The sequence below is a fragment of the Triplophysa dalaica genome, chromosome 11, assembly GCF_015846415.1.
Source record: "Triplophysa dalaica isolate WHDGS20190420 chromosome 11, ASM1584641v1, whole genome shotgun sequence".
NCBI lineage: Eukaryota > Metazoa > Chordata > Actinopteri > Cypriniformes > Nemacheilidae > Triplophysa > Triplophysa dalaica.
Genome location: NC_079552.1, coordinates 4,633,976 through 4,653,460, shown reverse-complemented (window position 1 = coordinate 4,653,460; position 19,485 = coordinate 4,633,976). Strand labels below are relative to the sequence as shown.

The 19,485-nt window shown below is 37.9% G+C and overlaps 1 protein-coding gene across 3 annotated transcripts in view; it reads left to right on the top strand.

The window, feature by feature from the left end:
- LOC130432065 (collagen alpha-1(XIX) chain) overlaps positions 1-19,485 on the top strand; it is a 123,250-nt gene that overhangs the window by 66,862 nt on the left and 36,903 nt on the right. For 2 of the 3 annotated variants that reach the window (XM_056761297.1, XM_056761296.1), the window contains exons 15-25: positions 1,867-1,902; positions 8,455-8,517; positions 8,620-8,664; positions 8,865-8,897; positions 12,711-12,749; positions 12,981-13,016; positions 13,293-13,328; positions 14,207-14,251; positions 14,798-14,851; positions 15,630-15,683; positions 17,404-17,484. In XM_056761297.1, coding sequence (XP_056617275.1) covers positions 1,867-1,902; positions 8,455-8,517; positions 8,620-8,664; positions 8,865-8,897; positions 12,711-12,749; positions 12,981-13,016; positions 13,293-13,328; positions 14,207-14,251; positions 14,798-14,851; positions 15,630-15,683; positions 17,404-17,484 — 522 coding nt within the window. The remainder of the gene's footprint in view (positions 1-1,866; positions 1,903-8,454; positions 8,518-8,619; positions 8,665-8,864; positions 8,898-12,710; positions 12,750-12,980; positions 13,017-13,292; positions 13,329-14,206; positions 14,252-14,797; positions 14,852-15,629; positions 15,684-17,403; positions 17,485-19,485) is intronic. The other variant, XM_056761298.1, reaches the window with a different exon arrangement.

The following is a 19,485-nucleotide window of genomic DNA, read 5'->3' as shown; positions in this document are numbered from 1 at the left end:
TCGTCAGAGGTGATGAAAATGTACATCTGATATGGGTTTCAGAATGAAGTGTGGTCAAATGGCTCTAAAGCGCAACCTACAAGTATACTTTTTTTAAAATACACTATATGGAAAACATTTTGGGATGTCCTGTTCTGATAAACATGTACTTATTTCAGCAATTTCAATCCAAACATAAATTAACGCTATATCATACAATGAAATGACTGTAGCCCTGTATACAATTCATTGATGGGTTTGTGCCATGAGTGTTTTTCTCAAAGGTATAAAATTACAAGCACATGATTCTCTACAATAGCATTATATGCTATATCATTAACATTTGTGCTCACAGAAATGACTAAAGTTTTCAAACCTGTTCTTTAGAAGGGGGCATACCAATTCACCATATAGTGTATATTCTATACTATAGCCCCCCTCAAAGATGAGCTGAATTTCATCTTTTCTATTGATTTCATGAAATCTCCTTCACACACGCATGTGGCTCTTCATTTCAAATCACAATTTCAAGCGGCCCAGAGGGGCACATTAAGAGCGGTGGCATGCGTAAACGTTTTTGAAGAACCTGATGAGGCTCTCAAAGGGGCCCTAGTTTACGGCTTGACAAATAGTCATCTCATCTCAGCCCGGGAATCAATGTGAAATGTGTGTGTGATGTAAAAATTACACACGCCACAGGCTCTAAATTACATGTGGCTTTAGGGGTTCTAGTGTATTTACATTGCCCACGGCTAGTTGTTTTGGCTACACATATAGAGGTGAAAAAGACATGAGGCCAGTGTTCATCACCATTTGAGTGTTTTAATGGACATCTAAGTAATAAAAATGGTTCATTTGGTCAGAAAGTTTTCTTTCTGGAAAAGAAGGTTCAACACTCACAAGAGAGATGTGAAACGTCATTGGAATTAAAACATGTTTTGGCCTCTAGCGGGTTCTTCATCAGACATCTGCTGTTATAATTTATGGCTGCACTGCTTTTTAAAACAGTTGCGGACGTTACCCTTGATGCTTTTTGTACTGTCTCACAATTGTGCGTGTGCTTGGTTAGCGACCTTGAAATGATGTCATAATGCTGCTTCAGTTCTAATCAGTTTTTTCCTAAATCTCTGTTTATTTCCAGGTTTTAATTAGAATTTGAATCCCAGATGTGTCATTTGCAATCTCACACCCTTGCAGGAATCCAAACTTTCTTCCGGGGGAAAAGAAATGATTTATACGTTGCCACACTTAATGATCGCTTAACAGTTCATTAAACTACAAAGTCAATCGCAAGTTGTTTGAAAAAATTGCACTTCATTTCTAAATCCTAAACTCAGCCGGCCCTTAAGTTTGATGTGCATGTACACAGGCACCCACCGTAAGTCTCTATCATTCCTCATCACAGGACAGTTATAAAGTGAGGAAAAGTCATGAGACTCGGTAGAGAAGTGACATTTGAAAATGGCAGCGTCCCGATAATTTCCATGGCATGTGCCAACCTTGCTCCCGTCCCTGGGAGCTGGCATTTATGAGTCGCATCTCGTCTGTAGTGGGGACGCGGCCCCCCGGCGGCACACACAGCCTCCCCCGGTCCCTGCTTCTCTCTTTTACTGCCGGGTGTCAGGGAATGTGCAGTCCGGGAGCTCTTATCTGTCTGGATATTTAGTTAAGCTGATGTGTCTAGTGACCTTTGAAGGGGACATTTACAGGTGTTGTTGCTGCAGTGGTGGGCGGCAGAGTATAATATGCATTGAACGCTGTGTCCTGGTTGGCATCTCGGAGCTGAATTGCCTGTTGAATTTGTTGTTTGTTCACTAGCAGATCTGTTTTATCCCTTTGGTTTAGAAATGACTAAATTAAGTGACTTAATTCTGTTTTTTTACGCAGGGTCCACCTGGAACATGTGATGTTAAAGATCTTAAGGTAAGATAAAGCTGTGTGTTTTAGGATTGATAGGTATTGCACGTTTTAGTTTTTTTAATACTTCCTCATATCAAAACTTAAATCACTCAAAACGCTAATTCTGGCATCAATTACTCACGCTCCTGTCATTTTCGACATTCTTTCGTCTGCTGAAGATATTTTGAAGAATGTTGGTAACCACATTGGGTTTTGTGTCCGTACAATGGAAGTGAAAGGGTACCGCCGTTGTTCGGTTACCAGAATATTCCAGAATATATACTTTTGCGTTCAGTAAAACAAAGTCATACAGATGCGAAATGACCAGAGGGTAAATGATGATAAAAGTATTATTTTTGGTAAAGTTTTTCTTTTTAAAGCTGATACAAACGTAACGTAAAGGTCCTGTGTATGAAATTTAGTGGCATCTAGCGGTGAGGTTGCGAATTGCAACCAAAGGCTCACTCCACTGCTCACCCCTCCCGTTCGAAGCACTATGGTAGCTGACACAGAACTAAGATGTCGTACATTTTCGCTTCTTTGCTGAAGGAGATAACGTGTTTACGAAATGCGCTCTGTAGACCAGTTTGTGCGTTTAGGACTACTTTAGAAACAACATGATGAATTTCATGAAAGGGGACCCGCGGTGTGTGTTAATAGAAATAGCTCATTCTACAGTAATAAAGACGTAACACTTCATTATGCAAGGTCTTCATTCGCCTCTGTATATTATGTATATTATATCGCATTTCTGTCAATAGATTCTCTACAAATGACACATTGGACCTTTAACCATTTGAACAAGTGTTGTCTGTTAAACTCTCCTGGGCCTGGTGGCAATGAAGGCACACGGGTCTATGAATCTATTGCCTTGGAGATGCCTATTCTGTAGTGTCTGTCTATCGGTCAGGTGAGATACGGCATTTATCCAGAACTGTCCTCCTGAGAACACACAGGTACACGGAAGGACACGCTCTCATCCTACCAATTGGCTTCCTTCAGTGAAACGCTGGCTGTCTGCTCGGCATGTTAAACATCCACACGGGCGCACACACACACGCTCCACAGACTTGAGCCTGACAGATGGTAATTATGAACAGTGCTTTAGCAAAAAGGTTTGCAATAATTTTCATAAAGCCCAGGGGTGTCATATCTCACCGGGGGCAACTGCAGTGTATGAATATAAATATATAGAATATAAAGATATAAATTAAAAGAGAGCAAGAGTGAGTGTTTACATGCCGCTCCTTTATCCATGAGCACATCCGGCGCTGTCAGGTTTCGTGGCGTACGGCCCCGTCTGTCTAGCCTTTAACCTTCCTCTGATGTATAAGATACACTGCATTCTCATGTTGAAGGACTTCTGGTCGCCAGCGAGTAAGAATAGTACGCAGTCAACAGTGACTGTTCCGTCCTCAGGGTTATAAATCATTCTCTTAATCTGAATTGCCGTCGTGTTTTGCAATACAAATATATGAACATCCTCAAAAAATGACACATTTGCACTTAACGGTCCAGTGTATGAAATTTATCAGCATCTAGTGATGAGGATGCGTAATGCCTCCCCCCTCCCTTTCAAAGCACTACTGAAAAAACTCATTCTAAGGTAATAAAAACATAACGCTTCATTATGTTAGGTCTTTATACACCTCTGAAAACATAGTTATGCACTGTAAAATTGCATTTCTGTATAGAGATCCTCCAAAAAAATACACCCAGCACCTTTGAAGAAGATGAGATTGGGTTTTAGAGGATGTCTTAAGTTTGTTTTAATAAATTATCAGATCGTTTTATGCAGGTTTTTCCCGGCTCAAACTGAGGCGGAGGTGATGCCATCCTGATCTTGAACACACACGTTTGCCTACCGTACCTTTAAGTGGTTTCACCAAAGTGACTTTGACATATTAATATTCTTTAAAAATTAGATGAAAAGGACAATTATTAAGTTATATAAAACGATACTGTTATTCAACCTAGCAGATTTTAAATCAAATAAAGCTTTTCAGCCCACAAAAGCCAACTGAATTAACTAACTAAAGGAGCAAAGCTCATTCACATCTTGCTTACACTTGTGGTTCACTTTAAATGATTTAATGATCTCTTATTATCGCTAGTGACTGAAAAGTTCAATAGCTTAAATGAATCGGCTCAAATGAGTCATTCGTGTGCGAGTCGTTCTGAACGCAATGAACTCGCTGTGTACAGTATACGCTGATTCAACCATCCAACTGCACAACTTAAGACATAACAGTGATGTACTTCATGTTAATTTAGGATATTTTAATATGTAATATTAGGAGATTAGAAGTTAGCCATTCTAAATAGGGTCGGATGCGGAAGCTTGAATGCTCTGTTTTTTAAACCCATAGGTTTGGTAAAATATGCACAGACGCAACTGTTGGTTTAAATTTACTTATAAAATGTCTAAATTTGACCCAATGGTTGTGTCGGTCTATGTTTTACCCAACCCTAGACTGAAATAACCAGGCTTTTTTTACAGCGTAGAAACAGTAGTGTCTATAATACAGATTGTATACTTTATTTGTCTTTATTGATAACGTTTCTGTTATAACCAATAGCACGTCACTGAAGATGTTGAGATCTTTAACTGTTTTAAACCTCAAACATTCCTTGATATATACAGGTCTCACACCAGTAAACATAAATAGGTCATATTTTCCAAAATCATAAGAAACAAATTTGTTCACCTTTGACATTAGGAGTAAAAACTGGACACATTACAATATAAAAATTGAGAGGAGGGCTACATTGACAAATATAATGTAAGATTTAAGTTTAAGTATTAACGCATTTTGTGAAATGTGACCTTGACATGTTTTCCTGATATTTAGTGTAATATTTTATGTAGAGCTGTAGTGATGTTGTATTGCCCTGCAGATGAGTGTGTTTAAGCATTAGACGTCATGATTCAACTGCACTGTGTGTGTGCGTGTGCATGTGTGTGTGCGTGTGTGTGTGTATGCGTGTGCAGCGTGTGTGTTAAAGGCCTGAGGTGATAAAACCCCTCAGTCAAGGACAGTATATGCTGATTTATTATTGGTAAACATAGTGTTTCAAGAATTTGCCTGTAGTTTTATGATGTAAACTGAGTCAGTGAGGTATAAAGACTATTACAGACACATTCATTTGCTTGGCTTGACATAAGCTTTTGAGCAACAGGTGACAATACTGTATATACACAGTCAGACAAATATTTTACTGTCATTGCAAAGATGCTGTAAGCAAGTTTTTTCTTTTGGAATAGCTAGCATGAACTGTTCTTACCTCATATGAAAATGTACATTTGTTTGTTGCGTAAAAAGTGTGTAAAACTTGCATACATGGGCCCAGTTTTACAGACAAGGCTTAGCTTAAGCCAGATATTAAGTCACTTTTATTAAAAAGCCTTAGATAAAAATACTGTTGGTGTGTATCTTGAGACAAAACAATGGCAATGACATATCTTAAGATATGTTAGGGCTATTTATTTTCAGTTAAGCTCAAACTTTTATTTTATTCTGGGACTAGTCTTAAGCCTTGTGTTAAAAACCGGATAGTAGTGCCAGCTGGCTATGAAATTAGACTTAGCAGTTCAACTTCCATCCCTAAAAATGTTATCCAACATCAACTTGGTTGAAGTGACATTTATTGTCATTTTCCTGTTATGCGTGAATATCCACCGTTGGACATTGTTAACTGACAAATTGGCCTTAGAAAATTGTGTTTCAATGTAGAATTTATATTCTAAAAGTCAGCGGTGCTGAAAGCATCCGTGCTTTCATTTCCTGGTCTCCAGCGTACGTATGCGTTTAAAACGAGATGAGTGAAGCTCAAAGTGTGAAGAGCAATTGTGCGGCAGGCTCTTAGCAGAGCTATTCATACTCCGTCCATTCTGTGCAGCTTTAATTACCCATCACCGCTCACCGTCTATCATCAGCTGGTCGTAAAAGACCCTCTTTTCCCTTAGCAAGAGCATTTCCTGAAAATGTTCGAGCAGGGATTACTCCGGGTTAGCCGAGTGAGCCAGCGCATGACAAAGAGGACCAGAGGGAGACACTCTTTGCTTCACTGCACCTTTGAGCTCAGGCGGAAGGAGCAATGTGTATGCGGTGCTCCCATTTGCTCTTGTGAGATGTGTGTGTATCATCTCCACCCTTTCGTGTAGGCAGTGGACTGTGACTAGACTGAGATGGCAGCGTGAGGACTGTTTAGCATCTGCATACGTTTGTCCTGACGGCGCAGAGTGCGTTCCGACAGGCCCGTGGTGCAAGAGTTCAGAGTTGAGTAATTGCTGCTTTTGTAAGGAAGTGAATACACACATAGTGTGTTTAACACACTCGAGATTTTAGCTTTCACTTCCTGATGTGGGCAACAGGTCAGAATATCCACATCATAATCACTTAGTGGGATAAACAGACAGCCTTTGTTTGGCAGGAGATGCTATTTTTAAGTGCACGTTACTCCTAATGTAAATACACCTCGAAGGTTTTGTTTGAAGGAAGAAGTTGGAGGTGAATTTGGAAATTGATTCATTGTTGACATTTAGATTAGACTTCTGTTGAAGATCAGAATCGCAGAACGCAAAAAAAGTTCACTGTACTGCTGTTATGAATGGAACACTGCGGGTTAAGGCATTGCTTTAGGATAATTGTTCAAATACACATTTTCGAAAGTGCATTCACAAATATATATACACAAATGTAAGCACTTACATTTGAATACAAGCTAGACGTTTAAATCTTTAAAGCCACCAGACTTCCAACATAAGTGCATTACTGGAAGCACAATATGTTTTTGCTTTACTTGAGGGATGAATGAGTCTGAACCTGGATTTGTCCATAAAGCTACAATCTGTAACTTTTGGGGTGTTAAAGTGAACTAAATTTTCTTATTGAGCAAGTACATAAAATAAGTGTTTAACAGCGTTATCTTGACCTTATTCACATGGCGATGCTTAGATAATGATTTACAAATTTAGCTGCTAATATAAACGTCATTTGACTTCAGCTCACGTAAGGATACACAAAGTAACACATCATTTTATGTTTGATGGTCCTATAGGGGCAAAAGTTACGGATTACTGCTTTATAAATTTGCTTTAGAATCTCAGATTTCCCATTTGCATTACTGTACTGTAACTTTCCTTTTCTTTTTATGTTTATTAAGTATATTATTCTTATTTATATTCCTTTTTAAAGTGCCACAGCACAGGCAATAACAGAATAATTTACATGGCATCCCACATATACAACAGCATTGAGGATTATGAAGGTGTTTAAGTTATTAGCAAGACATACTGGATACTTGACAGGTGTTCCTGACAAATGCTAAAAGTCATCCGGGATTAGTACTGTACTATAGATCAGATCCCTGGTAATTACAAACTGGAACAGAGATGAGATTTGGCATTAGAACAAGTGCTCTGGTATCTTTTGTGTGAACTCTTTTCAAGCCTTTTCAATGCTACAATCTGCAACTTTTTTGGTTAAAGATAAAGTAAATTAGTGCTATAAAACTGTGTTCAAAACTGTCTTCATTCCTTACTCTTATTCACAAGCTTATAATATTTTGGAAGAAATGCGAGTTTCAAGTTGTTTGACTTCAACCCATGTAAAGAAAGGTTTGTGAAGTCAGCTGTTAACAAGTTATGAATTGCAGCTTCAAGAAAAATTTAAGTTTGTGTAATTTTTGTTCCCTTTGCTTAGCGAAAATCTAGTAGACTTTTTTGCATGTTTTGTATTATTTTGATTTGTTTTAAATGTTTATTTATTTTTTGTATTTTATTTCTTATCTTATATTCCATTTGTATTTTTATTCCTTATTTATTTATATCTTATAAAGAAAAATTTAAACTTTCACATTTTGCTTGGAGAAAATTTGACAGACTTTTTGCACCTCTTATTATTTATTTCACGTCTTATGTTGTGTTTATTTTTTATTGCAATACTGCATCTGTTAATTCAAAGGAAAACAAATCTAGATTGCCTTAAAATAGGCTGATTTTATGACTTGAACAGGCATTGTGAGATGCATGCATCATTTGGCGTTTAGTCAAATCTCTATCTCTTTCTCTCTCTATATCTTTTATTCTCTCTCTTTCTCTCTAATTGATGTTATTGATATTTGTTTTAATTAAAAACTGACTATTGTGTAATTGGGAATACAAAACTAAAGCTGGTTTCAGACTGGATGAAGACAGTAATAACTGCAGGGGTGAGCTGCTCAGTGTCTCATCCGCCGGTATAAAACATGCACAGTTTGCATTGCCTTGAGAGCGTATGGCATCTCGAGATGAAAGCAGGGCGAGTGATGCAGAAATTCATCTTCAGTGAGAAAGTGCCATCTATTGGCCATTAAATTCCAGTTTCGCTACCTGCGTGCAATGATGTATTGAGTTACAGAACATCAAGTTTCATGTTCCGTTTCAATTCATAGCACATGCCGCGTTTGCATACATCACCAACAGAACGTTTGCATACCTATGGAAGACATTTAGATTCAATAAGGCAAGTTGTTTGACAGTTTAACTGGATGTTTATGCCTTATAAGCACATGTGTGTGATTGCTGTTCTGCAGGGAGAGAAGGGTGAAGCGGCCATCGCTGGAGTAGATGGGCGAAAGGGCGACAGAGGAGATCCTGTATGTATCGTCTAAAGCTCACAGATCTTTGAAGGAATTCACAGACGCATCATATTTTTGAGTTTTGTTGACATTATGATTGTTTGTGAACTCACCCCACAGGGTTTACCCGGACTGGAAGGAGCCTTTGGAATAAAGGGTCAAAAGGTATGTAATATGTGTATGTCTCTATTCACCGGTCATTACTTTGACTGTAGGTTATTTGTTATGAAACTCCAAAGCCATTGGACATTCGGCAGTCAGTGACTGACCTAAGGGTGTCCGTGGGCGCACTGTCTGATGTTGAAACAAAACAACACCATGGTTCATTGACTCATTGTTCTTTGTGTTTGTGTATCTATATATAGGGTGAAGAAGGCCCCCGTGGACTGCCGGGCCCAGTGAGTATCACAGAGCCTCAGTCAGAAGTTCTTACACTTTCAAATCCATCACGCAAACAGTATCACACATTAAAGTATTATATAATTCGTCCAGAAACAATCCTTGAATCGTTATTAAAGAGATAGTTCAACCAAAAAAATGTTATTTGTCATCTTAAACCCGTTTGACTTTCTTCTACAGAAGTTATTTTGAAGAAGGTTGGTAATAGAACAACGGGTACCGCCGTGGTTTGGTTACCAACATTCTCTAAAATATTACATTTTTTGTGTTCTGCCGAAAAGAAGTCATACATGTTTGAAATGAAATGTAAATGATAAAGGAATTCTCATTTTTGGGTGAACTATCGCTATACCCTCATGTCATAAAGTCTATACATGTCAATTTAAAGACATTTCAAGCGAGTTCTCTGTGAAAGTTAAGTACATTTTCATTGGTTTGAAGTTGTTTGACCTCAAATAACACATTTAGGTCTTTTGGTCATACAAAGCTGTCATATGTACTCTATGGAATATTATTGGTAGCTATTTTAACTTTGAAATCCAATACGCAAAATGGCAATGCAGTATGTAAAATGATAATGCAATTGTGTATTTAAATATACCTTTTAAATAACATATATGCAACATTAAGTGCAAAAGGAAAATAAATATTTAATTATATCAATTACATTTGTCAGTTCCTACACTAGTTATAATTTGTTAGCCAGCGTCGCTCGTAACCAGTGTTGTGTTGAGGTGTTGAAAACACGTTTGACTGAAGAGATGATAAAAGTGTTAAAACGCTAGCACATACATGTTTTCATCATAAACACATTCTGTATTTGTTGTCTGAGTCAATATTTTAACATAATCATTCAGAAACTGTTTTTGTGGCGCAACATTTCCGTTACTTCAGGTATCGAGTTACAGTGGATCTGTCACAGCCCGAACTGCAGCGTCCGGATGAATAAGAAACCAAGGTTCATTTTCGTAGGGGCAGATCTCTAGTTTGGCAATGTTTATGTATATTTGTGCATAATCTCTCCCTTCCACTGCCTCCAGCAGGAAAGTAGCACAGTACAGACAGGTGTTTTTTCACGCGGATGGATTGCGTTTGGGATTGTACAGTTACTGAAGAGTGGTCTCACAAATCGACCATTTATGAACGATTGAAAAAAAGACAATAATCAAAATGTGTTCATGATGAAAACGCGGTTGAGAAAGTCAACTTATAGTGATTATGAGACATTCAACAGTCGAGCCCACCGCTTGATAAGGCAGAGAATTCTCTATGAGATGTTCTAGCAATGTAGCTACTAGTTCTATCATCTAGAGACACGTAAACACGCAAGTCATTTTTGTCTTTGTGCTCCAATTCGTGTGCATGCGATTTAATGTTTTTAGCAGCACATCCATGCACGTAACAAGCGATGCTGGCTCCGCCTTCACACAATGACGCTGTACGGGGGCGTGGCGAGCTCAAAATGCAATTTTAAGTCCACATTGAATTTTGCAACACCCAACGCGCTGTGTGTAAATGAAAATGCAATCCCAAATGTTCAACCTGTTAATGTTAATGCATTTAGGAAAAATACATTTTAAATAAATTTTAATTTCGTACAGTTTTACTAGACTATTTTAAACATGTAATCCATCCGGGAATGCAGCTTCATTTTGCAACTTAATGAGCGTAAAAAAAAAGATCTATTTAAAAACCATACCAAAACTTGTGTTGATATAATTGAATTTTTATTTGAGTTTTGCACTTTATTTTGCATATATGTTATTTAAAATGTATTTTTAGAAACACAATTGCATTGTCATTTTACATACTGCATTGCGATTTTGCGTATTGCATTTCTTATTGAAAATAGACCAATATGTTTCCACAATTGTATGCAGGTCTGAATTGACATGATGTTGAGTAAATAATGGCATTATTTTCATGGTAGGGTGAAGCCATTTATTTGAGTGCTGACTGTCTCAAAGTTTCTTAATGTTCTTTCTTAGTTCTCTTGGTCCATGTTGAGAACATGGTTTCTATATGCAAAAGTTGAAAGGATAGTTCAGCCAGAAATAAACATTCTGCTATTCCCATCACGTCACTCTCAATTTGGTTTTCTTTCTTCCATGGAGTTCAAAAGATTATGTTACATGTTTACTTCTGTTGTGGGTGATGAAACTTTGCAGATCCTGGTCATCATTTTGTGTACCTTTTGTGAGCTGCTCCACTTGTTTGTGTCCACGAACGAAACCCATACTTAAAGCGTCATGAATTGTAAATAGCTTTTTTTATTTTCATGAGCTGTTCCTTTGTACTGCATCTGTGCAGCTCTATTGGACCAGTCTATCGGCTTCATGTTTTCTGATTGGGCAATAATACGGGGTAGGTTGATAGCTGGCACACAGATAGCTTTTCGCAAGGTTTGGAATGGTGTCGTTGATGTCAATTAAATCAAAAGGGGCAGAAGAAAGGTGCGATTTGACAGCGGGGCACAAAATCAATTTCCGTTGCCTGCTGTGTGAATTAAGAGCTAAATGGGAAAAGTGGAGGTACCGTGGTCGCCTTAAAACCAATTTACAAAGATTCATGAAGCCGGAAAGAACAAAGAATCCGATCGCTACTTTGCTCTGGTTCTGAAATGGCTAATTATGATGACGGGTGACTCAAATATGAACTAGCTTTGATTGGTCTCTCCTGGTTTCCTCGTCAGCTTGTAATGTGATTGTAGTTGGCTCTGAATGGAGCGCTAGTTCTCCTTTAATTAGAGATGCTTAATTAACGTTGTTTTTATGGCCAAGAAAGAAATCTTTGAACAACTGTAACCTAAATCCCATTTCAAGATTTTAATTACATTCCGGTATATTGTTAAATGGTAATTAGCTGATTTGCTGAGATCAAACCTGTGCGAGTCGATGTACAGTAGAGCTTAGTTTGGACAACGAAATCAAAAGAAAGCACTTTATTTATTTACGCTTGCATTGAAACATTTAGCAGGTGCTTCCATCCAAAGCGACTCACAAAAATGAGAAAAACAATGAAGTGATTTATCTTTAGAAGTGTTGTACAAAGTTTGAGAGATTTCTGTTGTAATGCTCAGTATTTTAATGAAATACTTTTTTATCATTTTTTGTATGCTTTGTATGTTAACTTCTATTTGTGTGTCAAGCCATTAGCTTATCAGCATGTGAGTATCATTGTTTAAACGACTTACAAGTTATAAACATAGCATTTTAAAGTTGATTAAATAATCTTCCATCCTCAAAACTTTTAAAGTATTTAAGTCACAATCTGTTTTTCATCTTTATTTAACTTGAATGTTTTTTTATAGTGCGCGAAACGCAGTAACTGAACAGGTACATCCCACACAAGCCGTCCTTCACCGATGACTGAGAAGCATTAGAATGATTGACAGGCTATTTAATGTGCCGTGCTCTTGTAGTTAATGGATAAATGGGACGTCAGATTCAGAATCAGCCTCTCTTTTAAGCACCATGATGCTTTGAGGTGGGTCATTTCACGTGGCTTTTGTTGTAGTAAAAGGTTCCTGCCATTTGAAATTTGACAAGGCCTGGATTTGTGCAAATCTCTTGCATAAAGAGAGTTGAGAAGAAAGATGTCAAACTTCTAGTTTGGTGGAGGTTAACACTGTACTGAGATCAGTTTCTGGACCATAACTGATTTGGGTTTCATATGTAGCATGTAGCCTTAGGATGTATCCAAAGGAAAACAAGTTTGACATTTAAATGCATTGTAATGTGAATTGTTACGTCTCTTTAAGTGGTTTGTACTTTGGAACATGAATGAAAAGTGTTTTGTGTTTCTTCATTTAGGTTATGACAGCCCATGGCCTGAGACTTCCTACTGGATCTGTAAGTTTGCCTCTCTCGCTTTACTTTGAATGTTTAATGCATGGTATGTGCGTAATAAATGTGTACATTTTTAGAATGTGTTTTTCGTCTAAATTCAGACTTTAACATGCTGTGTTGCACACAATCAACAAACTCCTGCTGTGTGCGTCCTTCATATTCAACCATATGCCTTCATCAAAAACGTTCAATGCATTAATGTTCTTTTCTCTCCCGCTCTCTCCAATCCATGAGGGGGAAGCAGGGGATAAAGGCCAGAAAGGAGATCTGGTAAATGCCCACAAATAACATACTGTCAAATGATCCAACAAACCACTTTGAAACAAATAAAGACATTTATTAAAAAAAATCAAAAAAAGTTTCTCACCTTGTGTTCCACTGTTCTGGGCTGTCATACACCAGTAAGTGCAGGGACTTTGAGATGTGTTAAAAGCATAATTGAACAAAGAATGTTCCGATTTGACCTTGAAACTGTTTTGCTGTGCTGTTGGACTTCTAGAAAATGTGTTTTCATGCTATTTCCTCTCTTTTTTTGTTCTCTCACAGGGTGAAAAAGGTCCTGAAGGCCTACCAGGACAAAAGGTAAATTAAATCTGTGAGAGAATCTTTTAACATGATGCAGGTCAGAAGAGCAAATGGTTAATAAAGAACAGGTTTTCATATGCTGTTTAAAAAAATTAAACAGTGTTTTGCTTCCTCTGTATTAATAAGTCTTGTTGTCTGATAGATTTCATTCTGTGTATGGAGCATAATTCAAGCAAAAAAAGCTTAATATTTCATCCTGTACTATTTTTATTCCTATAATGCTTTGTTTCTACAATTTATTTAGTTTTTTACCTTCATCTGTTTTACACTGTGACCCTGTTTTCATGTCAGGCGTTGTATTTTAAGGAGTGACATTGAAAATCTTTTTCAAAAGTCTTTTTACAGATTTTTCTCAGTGTTCGATTGTTCACACTTCATTGTGCTTTAAGCGTTAAACGTAACAAAGGATCACAGGAAAAAATATCGTTCTTGGCATAAGCACAAAGATGTTGATTTTGAATGTTGTGGTACATTGATTTTTGCTAAAGCTCAGGTCATTAATAGTTATTTTTATATTGACTTTCACTATAAACTACTCATTTAAAAGTAAAATAATTGTCACAAAACAAGCAGTAATTTATAGGACTAATGTAATGTGTTCCTTATATTCTGCAATGAGAGTAATTTCTTTATGCACATTATAGAATTTGCTCTTATATTTAATCAATATAAATATAAAATAATATCTTGATAGGAGATTAAAATAATGTGGCTGGTTCAGGGTTATTAACGATATATCAATATTGATATTTTGCAATGCTGTAAATGCATATTTAGGATTAACAATTTGCATTATTTTGACCAAATATCTCTCACAACTTTGCGGTCCTAATGTATTGTTTTGTTTTCTTTGACCTGTTATCACTCTCATAAAGGGAGATACCGGTTTGCCTGGGCCAGCAGGGACACCAGGACCCGAGGTACAAACTTTCTGTTTCCTTGAACTGCGGCTCTGCCTCGATGGTTGACAGGTCAAAAGTTAAACGCTTCCTCTTGTTATTTGACCAAGATGGAAAGAACACTTTAAAGTCATTCTGCTCCAGTGTGATCGTATTAATGTGGAAATTGTCAACCAGGCCAGGAGAGCAACTCTGCCGTCATCTCTGTGGTTTACCGACTACTACCAAAAGCTTTTTTGCGGGCAGCTTATTGCAACCAGTTCCTGCTGGGTTAAATTGGCTGTGGCATGTTACCAGGGTCACAAAAAGCGCCAGATTTTTGGCCCTCTGTTCAGTTAAGGGCACAGAGAGAGACCTCTCAGAATAGCAACCAGTCGAAATGCTTAAATTTTCACAGTCGGTGCAAAATCAAAGTAACTGCAGCAAGACATTTCAAAGGCTGTTTTTGTTCTTTGTAGCTGTTGGAGTCGGCCACTGTGATCTTAGTTTTACTAGAAATGTTCTTTAGTGACCTTGCTGTACGTTTTATAAAAGGTTCATACTGCATATGTGTTTGTGGTCTTACAGGGAAAAGAGGGTCCACCTGGTCCCATTGGACTCCGGGGGCTTCCAGGAGACGCGGTCAGCAGAAAGCATTTCAGTTTTTTGCGCTACCTTGAAAATCACTATTTTATTTGTATTTTAAAAAAAACGTATAATAATATTTGATGTGTTGTTTGTGCTGCGTCTGAATGGCATCTTCAATTATATCGCTTATTGTGTAGAGGTGTACTACAGTATAATATAAATATATATATAAATGATGAAGTCATATTAAGGAACCAGAATATCATAAGGACTTTGACTTGACTAAGTAACCAACCACATAGCAGCACACTGAAACCACCCAGAACCCCTTAGCAACTGCATAGAAGTGCCCTGGCAACCACCTGCAACATCTCAGCTCCCTGATAGTGAGTTTGGCAAAGCCGATCGTCTCTCACGTGTGCTGGAAAAGTTTCAAATTGAATAATTTTCCTCAATCATGCACTTCACTTTTTTTTCTTTTTTTTCACTCATCACACACATCAGCAGAGAGAGAGAGAGAGAGAGAGAGAGAGAGAGAGAGAGAGAGAGAGAGAGAATAAACGAGGATGCAAAGCTGTAAATAGCTTTGCGCACAATCAGTAATCAATCGGTAATCTGAAAATTAATTTGCGGAGAAAGGAACATCTGAGTTCTCGATGTGAGGGAGAAAACAACATCAGCTGTTCTCAGCACCTGCTTCTGCTGACAAGCATCTGCCTTTATTTCAAAGGGATGTGAACCGTAGGGTTTGTGGTGTAAAATGTAGAATGGTGGGGCCTTCCAATAGTTGCTAAAGCTGATGGTAACGTGTCTCATCTTTCTTGTTTTCCAGGGCTCTCCCGGTCAACGAGGACTGCCTGGAAGAGATGGGATGAAAGGAGAGAAGGTGAACTAGCCCCTTCAGACCTGATTTCCTTTATGGAAAAAAATATTGAACTGAAATGTGTGTGATGTTTTCAATGAGCTGGACTTCAAAAAAGTCTGACATTTTATACTCTTAAAGCCCTGATGTCTATTAAGATGAAAGTTCAACTTGATAAAAAAGCCTGTGTTGTATTACATATACATATATATATATATATATATATATATATATATATATGAATATATGAAATATCTTCACATTAACCTTGAATTATGTAGGTTAATATTCCTAAAGGTCCATTGTATCTAGCAGCATCTATTGGTGATGTTTTGAATTGCAACCAACGGCTCACTCCACCCCTCCCTTTCGAAGCACTACGGTGGCTGACACAGAACTGAGATGTCATCACGTTTTCGTTCGTTTGCCGAAGGAGATCACGTATTAACGAAACGCACTCTTTAGAGCTGTTTATCTGTATAGAGCAGTGGTTCTCAACTCTAGCCTGCGAGATCCATTTTCCTGCAGAGTTTAGCCCTAACTCTGATAAAACACCTGAAGAATCTAATCAGCAACAGACGTGCCCAACTTAATGTGGGGCTACGCAGATTGTTTGGCATATCCCATTAAAGTACCACGACAGCGATTCAAGTGCAGATTGCTCCTTACGCATTTGAATCGTTCTTGCGGTACTTTAATGTCATACGCTGATAGATTTGCACAGCGCAGCATTAAGTTGAACGCATCTATTCCTAAAGACGCTGATGAGCTTGTGCAGGTGTTTTATATCACAGGTGGGGGTAAACTCGGCAGGAAAATGGATCTTGCGGGCCAGAGTTGAGAACCACTGGTACAGCGCAAGGAACCATTTTCCTGCCGAGTTTAGCCCCAACTGTGATAAAACACATCTGAACAAGCTAATCAAAAGTCTTCAGAAATATGCGTGTTCAACTTAATGCAGGAATGGGCAGGTTGCTTGGTGCATCGTATTAAAATAGTAGTCTGCACGTGAATCGCTCTAACGGTACTTTAATTTTAAATGCCGATAATTTGCACAGCACCCCATTAAGTTGAACGCATCTATTCCTAAAGACACTGATTATCGTGTACAGGTGTGTTTTATCAGAGTTGGTGCTAAACTCAGCAGGAAAATGGATCTCGCGGGCCAGAGTTGAGAACCACTGGTTTAGTGGAATGAAGATGTAGAGGGACCTGCGGTGTTTAGTATGTACTGTAGTTAGAAATAGCTCATTTCTAAGGTAATGAAAACATAACGTTTCATTTTGTACCGTCTTAATACACCTATGAAGACATAGAAATGTATATTATATTGCATTTCTGTAAAGAGATCCTCCAAAAAATTACACACTGGACCTTTAAGAATCATCAAGGAAATGAGGTTACCGTACACATTCATTTGTATTTATTAAGATCAAGGGTGCTTGTTCCTTCAAATTCATAATTTATATCCACGTCTTGATGACGTGAGCATATGCAGCACAGACAGAAGTTTACGGCACAAATGTTCTACTACTACTACTACTAGTAAGACCTTTTTACACTCCCATCTCACCTCTGTATAGGCGATTATTCCAGGTTTTTCAACATTTGCTCCAAATGTCTGAGAAATTTACATCCGGCTCTTCTTTTGTATTCATGTGCATTTTCATGATGTCAAATGACAATTTTTTAGGTGACAGGGTCTCTAAATGCCAGCTGTCGGTGTGTGTTAATGTTCGTGCAGGGGGAGTCAGTCGGAGCAGCAGGACCGATGGGTCCCCCCGGCCTCAAGGGCGAGCCCTGCAGTGTCGGACTCTGCAACACGGTACGCTCTCAACACCATGTCTTTCATTTTCTTTTCATTTCGACGACACGATCTCCACTCATAGTATTGAGTTCTCTCACAGAAACACAAACCGAATACAGTTCAACGCTTATTTTACATCCCACTGCTTTTAATAACAGCTCAGACCTTTAGTGACGTGACGCACCTGTAAATATGCAACAGCTAATGCGAGACATTCCCACACACATGCTCTTTCTCCAACAGCAGCTGGGCTTACTGATAAACACTCCATCATTTAAGCTCTGACGGTGGGATCCGGAAATATCACTCATGGTAATACACCGCTTCGGTAAAACTATCTGCTAAAGCAACGCCGGCGTCTCGACCCGGACGAGCACCTGTTAGCTTTCTGTCCAACTTACCACAGTAAAAAAATCACTTGTCACATCTCTTTAATATCTCAGTTGTCTCGCCTAGACATCTATGAGATTAGATGGAGAGCACATGGAGGCACAAGTCTCAGATTTCTCAGGTCTGAGATAGAGACTCTACTTATCCTACATGTAGTACCCCTCAAAAGTTTAAGATCACTTACTTATTTTTGTTTTTATTTTTTTAAATATACTTTTTAGAATAATAATGTTATATTTTAGCATCTTCATGGTAGCAACACATTGCCTAGAATTTGTTAAATCTTACACTTTGGATTTTATCATCCAGCTTCTTGAGATGTCAATTTTCATCTATGTTGGACTCTTATTGGCTGATTGATTCATTATTTGGTCCATGTAATCGGTTTCAAAAACCTTTTTTTTTGTAAAAATTGAAAGAAAGAAATTAATATGTTGACATAATTATATTTTTGTATAAAAATATTTCTAACATTGCTTTTTGGTCAAGTGATCCTTAACTTTTGACCGGCGGTATATGTCTCCCCAACGCCCTATAATGTCAATGTTTGCTCAACAAATGAAGAATTTCTTCAAATTCTTCTCACCTGTGTTTTTTTATTTCCCTATACTATTATACATCTTATAAAATAAGTTGTACATTATTTGCTTCTGTCATTATTTCCAGTTGGAAAAGTTCGGAGAAACATCTCAGAAGTTGATATGTAAAGGCAGATAAACTGAGAACAGCGTGCAGTTTCCTGAATGTGAAAGAGCAATCTCAGAGTGAAAACATTTTCCTATGGGATGTTCTATAGACAGATATTAGCTTTGGCTGTTTTTCCATCTTTCGGTAAAACTTTGTGGATGACAGCCATGCTGGTCAGCAGTGGTAACACTATTCAAGCCGCTTCATGGTAGTTAGATGCTAGCTGGACTCTGACCCCCAAAAATGTGTTAGTTTGCTTAGTAAGAAAAGGAAGCGCATATTAACGATGACGGCGGTGGCGTGAAGCATATAGACAGATGGGTGGTGGGCAGACAGAGCCCTTGTTGAACAGTTTGAACGACTGTTTGCTGGGCTGAAATCAGGATGGCAGCATCGAGTCCTCGGCTACCTTTGTTTTATTTAGTTTTCAGGGAAATAATCATCACCTTGTTTACTTTAAGATTTTCTTCTTGTGCAAATCAAGCCGCATAAAAATATAGAGACCTTTTCAAAATTACTTTGAGTTTTTCTGAATTTACTATTTGGAGGTATGTGTATATGGTAAAATAATCATTTTTGTTTCATTCTGTGAACCACTAACAGTATTTCTCCAAAATTTTAATAAAAAGATTTGCATATTGCATTTATTTGCATAAAATGAAAACTGGAGAAACAGCTGAAAATAACAGAAAAGATGCTTTGTATTTTTTAAGACCTTAAATACGGCAAAGAATACAAGTTCATATTTTGTACATTTATTGATGAAAGTTTCTAGGAAAAGAATGTGTCTTAGTATTCCAGTATTTCACATTGCTGTTGGATGACTTCATGTCACTCCTGAGTCCAGACACTGGACTGGAATGGCCACAATGCATCTAGAAATGCAAGTTGGCATTGTGAGATGTAGTCTGCCTTCACTCAGACAATGTTTTGATGTCTTAT